The sequence below is a fragment of the Limulus polyphemus genome, unplaced genomic scaffold, assembly GCF_000517525.1.
Source record: "Limulus polyphemus unplaced genomic scaffold, Limulus_polyphemus-2.1.2 Scaffold1082, whole genome shotgun sequence".
In the NCBI taxonomy this organism is placed as follows: domain Eukaryota; kingdom Metazoa; phylum Arthropoda; class Merostomata; order Xiphosura; family Limulidae; genus Limulus; species Limulus polyphemus.
In genome coordinates this window covers 190,563-201,778 of record NW_013666692.1, presented here as the reverse complement: position 1 = coordinate 201,778, position 11,216 = coordinate 190,563, and the positions used below count along the sequence as shown (strand labels likewise).

Below are 11,216 nucleotides of genomic sequence, written 5' to 3'. Positions count from 1 at the left end.
TAATCACTGAATGTATAACAAAAGAAGGGTGTTTAAGCGACCACATGCAATGATATATATTTTTTAATGACTGGTGAAGTATTTTAGTCGTTATCTATTTGGTTCAGTTTCATTTCTGAGATGTTCTTTTTTTAAAAGTCAAGAATCTATTCGTAGAAACATTTTTCAGGTTTTATCATTTATGTTTAAGCCAATGTTGTCCCGAGGGGGCATGATTGTTTACATTTTTGATAGTCCAAAAGCGTTCAGAGCATTCTCACATAAGACGACTAAATTTGGACTTTCTTGTTTAGACAGAAATATTATTATTATTATTGTTAAAATCAAAAATTAGTGTCAGCTTTGTTTAATATTCCTGACGCTAGGTTGTTGAAAAAGCTCTATCGGACACTCTCGCGTGGTTAACTGCTGTTTTGAAAGTACCAGATATACTGCCAGAAAACTGTACGTGCCATCTGTTAGACTTACAACCAAAAATGGTTAGGAAGCTTTTACGAAAATTTGAATTCATGAAACAGTAAGTGATTGGATTACAACAAGAAGACGTATAGGCTAATAACTGAAAGAAAGAAATGCCGTGATAGCCAAGACCTCCGTAAACTCCTGTAGGGTTAAATAGGCTAACTGTATTGATGACGTGTATTGGAGTCCAACAAATAAAGAATTCTAATACAACAACAAAAAGCATCTTAATCACACGTTTCTTCTGAGCTAGAGATCTCTTGTGATTATTCACACTGTGTATGGTATAAAAGTCTCTTTCACCTATGTTTTGATGAACTCTGGAACGTGAAGCATTGTTACTGGTTCTATGTAGATTACCACAAACAGTTGTGCACCTTGTTGTCAACGGTTGTTGGACGTCTCTAACATCTTGAAGAGCTATTCCTTTTTAGTGTTTTTAGGTAAAAATGCAAATCTTAGAATAATTTTTATCAATACACACAAAATAAACATATTTTTAAATCAATAAATTTCAATTTTATATAGACTTGTTAAGTTGTAGAAAATACCTAGCATATATAATTTCGTATCCACGAAACGTCAGGAATAAAAATCCAATATTTAAGTGTTTAATAACTGAACAGAAACAACTTCATTTTGATATCATTAGTAGTCAATACCTTACGAGCTAAGGAACATGTTTTATGTTAAGGTATAGTTTAAAAGATCTTAAGATTGTTATCAAATAACTTATCTGAGAAAACAGGTACCTGAAAACACAAATAACTTCGAGATAACCAAATTTCTATAAACAACTTATGACAAAGAAAACCCAATAAAAACAACCAGCTCCGAGATAACCCCATCTAAATCCAGCGTTTTTTGAGGAAAAACAGCTAACCGTGAGGTAATCGTATTTCTATTAGGAACCTATTTGTAAAAAAAACTAGCTGAAAACATCCAATTTCTATAAAGAACTGGTCTGAAAAATTAACTATGTCTGAGAAAATAGAATTTATATCAACAATATTTTTAGACACATCTTGTATTTGGAAAATTTACAAACTTAGATGAATGTTATATAATTTGGATTTTTATGTAGATGTAAATGTATTATTGTTTATGCATATATATATATATATATCGCTTCACTTGAGCACGAGAAGTAACAGAATTTAATGCTTGAAAAATGCTTTTAAAGTTATCCCTTACTAAAAATTGTCTTTTGTGTTGACACATTGTTGAGTTACTATAAAAACAAACTTACTTTTTATGTTAAGAGAGCAAAAATATAACCTACTCGCTAAGAACTTATCAAACCTAATGTGGCCTAATGAGTTACTGTAGAAATAAAGCTAATAATAAACGAGAAAAAATAAAACGTCGTAGGATACGTAACGAATAAACTCTAAACTTTTTATTTGGCGAATTACTGTAAAAACAAGACTAAGCCATCTTCTAGTGGAAAACGGACAAAACAGAATCTAGATTTTATCTACTCGCAACAGTATCTAGTATTCTAAGATGAGCCATTATTATTCATATTATTATAGGATGCAACAAAAATCGAATTCTAGTTTTCTGTAAAGCAACAGTTGAAGTAATCAACAGTTCGTCTTACCTTCTGTCCTAGAGCCTAGAGGGAGCATTGCTCGCCAGAGGGTGATGGTGATAAGCGAATAAGTTATTACCATAATCAGTAGTGGAGTGACCAGCAGGAGAGCATCTAGAAAAATGTTGAAAAGTTTTTCTGTTGCCTCGTTTGGCCAACTTTCCCGACACTTGAATCGGTCTGGAAAGTCAGATCAATATTTCCATTTATCAAAGTGGAGAAGAAAGACACAAAAGTTTATGGTTGTTATTATGACTTGAGGTAGGAAATGGCCCAGTATTGGGCCGAAATGAATAACACATTATTAAATCAAGAGACATAACATCTTAATATTCACTTGAAGACTATAGCCAACATTGAACCAAACACGACTTAAATATTGAGCCAATATATAATCATGTTAACCTGTGCACTTCATAATTGTAAATATATAGTTAACTATACTACAAACCATAGCTGTAGTTTTCTTAATATTAGGTTCTTAGTAAGAATTCAATAAAGTACATTCGAACAAAGTATGATTGAAATAGAACATAAAATATATTTCTTTTTTTAACCAAGGACTACATTTATCATTTCTGGAGATTATGGTACATAAAGATGTCACCCCAAATCACAATTGTGTAAGTGAGAAGAATGTTGAGCAGGAGTTGCAAATAAGTCGGTAGTTTCTTTTCAAACCCTTCATGAATAATCAAAGTTCAATTAGATTTGTACTTATCTTCAACATATCGAAAAAAATATATTTCTTTCTGCTTTTCTCGTTTACTTTGCATCAACAATCCCGTTACTAAAATTGAAACCGGTATTTATCTAATGCAGAATGCCTTGTTTGTTTGTTATGGATTCCGCGCAAAGCCACACGAGAGCTATCTGCGCTAGCCGTCCCTGATTTAGCAGTGTACGACTAGAAGGAAGGCTAGAGAGAAGTCATCACCACCCACCGCCAACTCTTGGGTTATACTTTTACCAACGAATAGTGGGATTGACCGCACATCATAACGCCCCCACGGCTGAGAGAGCGAGCATGTTTGGTGTGACGGGGATTCGAACCCGCGACCCGCAGATTGCGAGTCGAGCGCCCTAACCACCTGGTCATGCCGGGTCCAGAATGCCTTAGAAAATCTAAGTGATAACAGAGAAAGTTAAAAGAATAGGAAAAACTTTGTCTTACATTTAGACTTATCTACGTTGTCTATTATGATGTTATGATGACTTAGAATTAAAGGTATGAACAATGTATCAAATCTGTTCGAAAAAAAGGTTAAAATTATTTTATTATCAAACTTAAAAAAGCCCAACATGTTTTTTAGGTCAACATTGCAAGATCGCCTTCTTGTATATATATATTTAGCTGTGTTCTTATTTTATACTTTTCAGAATAAAAGTGAAAATGCTAACAGTAAGTTAAAAATTTATCATGAACCATAATAGGGATAGCAAGGAATTATACAAAACCCTAATATAACGTTGGGGCAAAACGCACCTTAAATATCAAAGATTCAGTTCAAGGAACACTTAAAAACCTTTACTACTGACTGTTAAGGTTGTACACATATAAAAATGCACAAAAAAGCACGTATGCTAGACTTCCAAGGAAAAGAAAATCTGCTAAAAATGGCCTGTTTATAATTCTTCTTGTTATTGTTACAATAAAAACAGCTTAATATATTGCGCCCAAACATTTTGTAGAATACTAAATAAGACACCGCGATGGTCAAAGAGGTATTGAAAAGTCGATTTGTTTCTTCTATATTTTACACAAGCTAAAAGACATCATAATTCTAGTGTAAACGATGTTATCATTATCCCTTGAAGTTAGCTTTTGTACAGAAATTTGGTGTTCCTTTAAAATTGCTTAAATACAGAGTGAATCTAGAATTACCAGCCAATAACAGACGAACATTAGATGACTGTAGTCAACCCATATATTATGTATGAAGTGAAGGAGTAAAAGAAATCAGTACACACAATATTAAATATTATTACTCACATTCGTAGAATAATTACTTTAAAAGACACGAAGGTTTATTTAAAGCGATGTTTTAGGCGTATGTTTTATTTGAAAAGGCTGCTTTTCTGCGGGTGAAAGTTTATACGAGCTTAGTGGGGGTTGTGTCTTAGTCGAGGTATATATATATATATTTCCATTGCTATGCGTTATATATAGAGAATTGAGTTACACAGAAACTATAAATTCTCACTATATTTTCAAACAAATCTTCCTGACAATTTCCAGTTGCAGTTTAACATTTTACATCTCGAACTAATGCGATCAAATAGTCAATAGCTACAGTAAATTATCATGGGCCGTATCAGCTAGCTACTAGCTATGTTTGTTATCATTAAAATATATAAAGTTATCTACCGTACCAAGTAATCCTTTGCCCATAGTTGAGCATGAAAAAACCCAGCAAACAAGATAAATGAAAAATCTATAATTTAAAGTCTGGAAATATGGATCGTAAAAAAGGAAGGAAACAAAACTGGATATATAGTATCTACAGTATGAATAGAGTATTGCTTGAAAAAATGTTCATCAGCTAAGTTGTTGGGTATTACAAATGGTGATAAATTAAACTAGAGTGAGCACTGTAACGAATTTGTTGTTATGTATTTATTTTAATATGAACATTGTTTAGACTACGTTTATATTTAGAAACATACATAGCTTATAATGCTAGAAAGGCATTGCGAAACTCCCGCCTTTTCTCCAAAGTTGTAGAAGATTTTCGAGAGTAAGAATCAACAATATATCTATATACATAAACGCTTTAACCAGTATTGTTACGTAAGACTGAATTTTCTAGAAAACCTCCCCACGGCTATAAATATAACTAACGCGACGCGCCAAGAAGAGTATCTATTATTATTATAATCAGTGTGCTATAAACTTTGAAAGCTATAACTGAGATTGATATAACGCTTATCAATCGGAAAACTTAAGATATTCGACCAGGAATATTTATAAATTTCAAGCATTACAAATCGTCAACTTCAGTGGATTCTCATCGGACATTAATATTTTTACGAAGACATTATATAAATTCAACGGTGGAAAACCTTGTGTGTGTGGCCAAGGACAAAGCTAACTAGCTTCCCGGCAAATCGTACTTACATCAACCCGTAACTAACTCGCTCATCGTAAACCCTCGATAAGATATCAAGGGAGTTCCAAACTAGAAAGAAGATTTTATATTGTTTGTAAATGTGTGAAACTTTTGTTTATAAATCTTTGTTTGTAAGAACTATTTGTAATAATTGTTACTATAAATTTTATTGTTGTTTTTATGTTAAAACGTATTTGTGTTAAAAACGAAGACGGAATGTATGAATCTTGTTGGCAAATATCGTGAATTGACTATATATCGGCATTTATTTAAATACCAAATCCAAAGTACAATTTAACTACTAAATTAAAATTATCAGTTAACTTGGCTTCGGACTATTCAAAATTCTAATACATAACAGCACATAAGAAATGTTAGAGAAAATGTTGCAAGATATATAGATTTAACTATAATAAACAAACAAAAAACATTAGTTAATGAGAAATGTTTAATAACTTTTTATTATATTTGTATACATTTAATATAGTCAAATTCTTGTTAGGGAAGTTCATCAGAATATAACATAAATCCTTGGTTGCTTCTTCAAAAAAAAACGACTTATGAGAGTAATTTTGAATTAAGCTATCGGGATTCTGTGTATCAGTTATTTCATAAACAGAAAATATTAAATATTCATGAAATATTTGATTATTTACTAGGTAATTTTACTTTTACGATTTAAAAAAGTAATATACCCAGTCTTCAAATATTTTTTTCAAAAATAACAGGAACGTAAATTGCCATGGTACAAGAAGTAATGTTGGTTCACACATAGCACCTTTTAAAATCAATAGGTCAAAGTTCAACAACTTATGTAGCGGAACAATATTGGAATGCTTTACTCAATAATATAAGATAAACGAACTCTTCTAAAAATGTCTCAGTTGTGTCTCAAAATCTGTTTATCTAGTTTTTGATTTAATTAATTATTTTTATAGTTAATTAGTTAATTAATTATAGTTAATTAACACAATATTGCGTTGCTATTGCCAGTTAGTGGCATGGTGTATAATACATACACAAAACAAATTATTCAGCATGCACATATACGTGTGTGTTTGTTTATTTTCCTTTTATCAATTATTAATACATATTTCCTGTTAGATTGTTTGTTTGTAATTATGCACAAAGCTCCACAATGGCTATCTGTGCTCTGCCCAACACGGGTATCGAAAGCCGGTTTTTAGCGTTGTAAGTCCGCAGACATACCGTTGTGCCACTGGGGGCTTTCTGTTAGAGGGGATACACTTTATATAAACATTCTCTTTTTCCTTCTTCTGTTTCCATTTCATTTACTAGATTGATTGTAGTTCAAATTTATCACTTTATTGACCAGCGTTTCTTCATTCTTTTGAACAATAATTTATAACAATATTCACATAATGTAAAGTCTTTCAAAAATTCTTAGGCATTTAACTCAGTCATACAACTGTTGTTTTTCCTTATAAAACATATTATTCGTGTTTCTAAGACCAACAAGAATAAATAGAATGAACTGTTATAACGTTGAACGGAATATCGAATTTATCAAAATAGGGAAGTGAAGAACGTCCAAAGTTCAAAATTGACTAGTGAAGAGGAGCAGGATTCCGGTTTGAGCTAAGCCTAACCTGATTGTTAAGTTGAAACCATAATAAAAATAAAATTTCAACGTAAGTACGCTGTATTTTGTTATGCTTGCGCTAGTTTGGTACAAAACGGGAGTGAATCAGAAAATGCACAAAGAACTTCTTTGCTGTTACTTGGACAACTTTAGTATGGTGCGCACGTTGAAGTACAGTCTGAATTTGAATTAACAAATAAAATATGCGACCGTTTTAAACACGACGAGCTTGTAAATCCAGTTTAAAAAAAACAACAACAAAACAACCATATAAAATGTTTTGTGCATAAAGTGGACAGATTTAAATTCACTTAATATGAGTGAGTACAAACAGTTTCGATTCTAATTTCAACGAGGAGACTTGGGATTTATATCAGTTTGTTTTTTATGAATTTCGCGCAAAGCTTCACGAGGACTATCTGCGCTAGCCGTCCCTAATTTAGCAGTGTAAGACTAGAGGGAAGGCAGCTAGTCATCCCCACCCACCGCCAACTCCTGGGCTGCTCTTTTACCAACGAATAGTGGGATTGACCGTCACATTATAACGCCCTCACGGTTGAAAGGGCGAGCATGTTTGGTATGACGGGGATTCGAGCCCGCGACCCGCAGATTGCGAATCAAGCGCCCTAACCACTTGGTCATTTATATCAAAGCTACATGGTTACCATCTCATAAACTATTAATTCAAAAGATAATATTTCATCATATCCAAATCAGAAGAAAAGCATGGCAGCATCGGTAAGAAAGAACTGGTTATTTATAGCTAAGCACAAAGATACACAATGGGCTATCTATATTGTGCCCACCGCGGGCATAGAAACCCAGTTTCTAGTGTTGGAAGTCTTCGGACTTGCCGCTGTGCCATTGAGGGGCGGTAATGGAAGAAAAAATTAATGTAAATCACACAATACAAACTTATAATCTTTTTATTATTATTATTCCTCAATCGATATTAGGTTGTCGACTAAGGAGCTGTTAATCAAGTTAGGCTCTGAGAAACGAATACACGATAGTTACTCTAACAAAGATTGTGATTATCATATCAAAATATTATGGCGTCATTACTGTCGAATAAGAATATTTTTGATAATGTAACAGTTTTTAATTGCAATATTGTTTTCTTTTTCTTTTGCTTTTTAAATGAAGTCTTAAAAATAATATCACCTTGCTTAGCATCAATTTAGTTAAACCAAATTTTATCTAAATTACATCGTATTTAACCAATACGTAGTTCTTTTTTGTTTTTAGTTGTAATATATTTTGGCCACACGTCAAAATATCTTTATTTTAGTATCACCCTAATAGGGTAGATTTTTTTTATAGTTTACCAATTACACATTTATGTGCAAGAAATACTTTAAACTAAAATTATTGGTGGTTTCAATCTAAACGTCATAAAAATTCGAGTCTCACTATAGGTGATGGAACTGGATATTAGTAAATTAATCACCGTCTTTCTCTCGTTTATTGCAACTATTTGAACTTTTGATAGAGATCTGATTCTTTAACGCCGAAACAAATTCAAGATGCTGGAATATTTCCTTCAGAAAATAAAACAGTTTAATAAAACGTCAATTGAAAAGAAATCTCGAAATTTAAGAATATTATTAAATAAAGTGATAGTAATGACTAATGGAGCTGTTTTTTTTTAACTGAACAGTTCGGTGCTCTAGCAGTTACAATCACTTGTAATCGACTTAGCACTAACATCGCTAAAATTCGGGGTTCGACATCACACACACATAATTATTCTGTCTTTTCAGTTCACTAAGCCTACGAAAATAAACTGTTTTTCATTTTTGAACTGGAGGCAATACAACACTATTCTGATAAGAACTGCAAAATTGTATACACGGATGGGAAAGAATACCTGAAATTATGGTGTACGGTAGTACAAATAACTTTTGTGTAAATTCTCGAGATTTTGTTTCAGAGTTTTGAGTAAATTTTCAATGGATAAATATCTTCCATGACGGATGACAGGGTTTTGTCTCCATATTTTGAATAAAGGAATATGTTTGTCGATGCGAAAGTTTGTTTGTTTGTTATGGATTTCGCGCAAAACTACACGAGGGCTGTCTGCTCTAGCCGTCCCTAATTTAGCAGTGTAAGACTAGAGGGAAGGCAGCTAGTTACCACCACTCACCGCCAACTCTTGGGCTATACTTTTACCAACGAATAGTGGGATTGACCGCACATCATAACGCCCCCACGGCTGAGAGAGCGAGCATGTTTGGTGTGACGGGGATTCGAACCCGCGACTCGCAGATTACGAGTCGAGCGCCCTAACCACCTGGCCATTCCGAGCTTGTCGATGTGAAGAATTGAAAAAACATTCTTCAAAATTACTTTGTGAACGAAACGTTAATAAGATTATGAAATACTATGATATGTGTAGTGAGATATAAATACTTTCTCTGAATAATTTATGTTATTTCATGAAAGTTCTTAGCAAAAAGAGCAGACATACAAAGCAGAAAATATGCTATCCGGAAACTCGTGTGTGAGTGAATTTTTTTTTCTTCTGTAATCAAGAATATCAAACCATTTGGTCAAGTACTGTGCTTTCAAATATGTTCGTACAGGTAACGAATCTCAGAGATAAATAGAAAATCAATGCGACAAAGTTACCCACTTCTAGTAAGGTGGTCTTTCAGAGTACGTTGTGAAGACGATATAGAAATGAATGGTCAAAATTTAAATTTAATATACCCGAAAAAATGTTCCTCTAACGATCGTGAATTTCTTGTCAAACATTTTCATCACCTCCCACAAACAGACATTTGATTCTAGACAAAACTACGTCAATAGCTATTATAATTGTGAAACGGTTCTTTTAATTAGCAGGAAAGTTCTATTGCTATCAGCATGTAATATTGTTATTGTTTGGTAGAGTCACACTGTTGTCATTAATTTCGTTTAATATCAGTGATCATAAAATGTTCCGCTTCGCAACTTCAGCAATTAAAAATGTTCTTTACATTCGTTCAATGTGTGAAATCGAAGAACTGAAATTGATTAAAGAGTGAAAAAATAAATAATGGGAAAATAAAATTTCAACTTTACCGCTTTCGTGACATTGAAGCTTAAAAATGAAATTCTCTTTGACAGTTTCTCTGTAATAACCAGATTAGAAGATTTGCTAAAAACTTTGAAAACTTTCTGGTGATACTGAATTAATCTGAACAAAACCCACTTTTCTGTTTTTACCATGTAATTAAAGGAAATTCTCGACTTCAAAGAAAAATAAAGACGAGATTTAGTGAATTATTTCTTTTAATGCGGAGAATTATACTTGTCGACGGTGTGTTAATTTCTAAAAGAATGAACGTGATTAATGGTCTCCAGCCCAATAAATATACTGCGTTTCCCATTACAGAGGGAAATAATACACATGTATTTCTGACATCACAAAATTTTAGTAGGTTTGCTTTTGCCTTTACTATTTCCGCTGTTGCCCCCCAGTTGCGGACTTACAACACTAGAAATCGAGTTTCGATACCCGTGGTGGGCAGAGCACAGATAGCCCATTATGTAGCTTTGTGCTTAACTTCAAACAAACAAACAAACTTTCCGCTGTTAATTAATAATGATCTATGAAGTTTTAATTTAATAATGATGATATGCAATACCTTCGAAATACCTCCCCCCCCCCTCACACATATATGGAATATTATTATTATACAATATTAGGAGCATGAAAATGGAAATGAGAATCTTTCGTAAAACAAAATAAAAAACACTAAAACGTGAATTTCAACGCATGAGGGCTACTGGAAAATAATCCTTAAATCAAATAAAAATCGCATGCGTAAAAATAACTTGTGTGTAACTCAACCCAATCGTTAAATTAATAAGGTTTTTCTGATTCTTGAAAGCACCTTAAAAACTCCAGATTTTTTTTCTGAGAAGGTATGGACATAATATAGAAACAGGATGAGTTTTTTCTTTATTTATTTAAAGGATGCTCTGAAACTTTTCATTTACTGCATAGACATAAAACATACGAGATGCTTAGAAAATCCAGTTTCTTCTACAATGAAATATTTATAACAATACAGCAACTACCTGAAAATATAAACAAACACATACTAAGATTATTGGATCTGTGTTAAAATGCCAGAGTTAATCTACTAAGACTGAGCAGAGATCAGCTCTAAGTAATGTGTCAAAGTGAGTGTTATTGAACAGAAAAAACAATTCTAAGTAATGTGTCAAAGTGAGTGTTAGTGAAGAGAAAAAATCATACTAATTAATGTGTCGAAGTGTGTGTATTCAACAGAAAAAAATCTAATTAATGTGTCGAAGTGTGTGTATTCAACAGAGAATGGTAATAAGTAACGTATTTCCGCTGTTATATATATATACACCTGGAAAAAAGTTAAGCACCCCCGTATTATTTTCAAGTGATTCAGATTCGACGTTCTTGTGACTGATTATAAATTAC

At 32.7% G+C, this 11,216-nt stretch overlaps 1 protein-coding gene across 1 annotated transcript in view; it reads right to left on the bottom strand.

Annotated features, from left to right (window-relative positions):
- Positions 1-361: 361 nt before the first annotated feature.
- The window catches only part of LOC106462049 (cholecystokinin receptor-like), a 28,707-nt gene continuing 17,852 nt past the window's right edge, over positions 362-11,216 (bottom strand). Inside the window, exons 3-4 of the mRNA XM_013921926.1 lie at positions 2,066-2,236; positions 362-888 (exon numbers count right to left, since the gene is read on the bottom strand). Of these exons, the coding sequence (XP_013777380.1) occupies positions 362-888; positions 2,066-2,236 (698 nt within the window). The remainder of the gene's footprint in view (positions 889-2,065; positions 2,237-11,216) is intronic.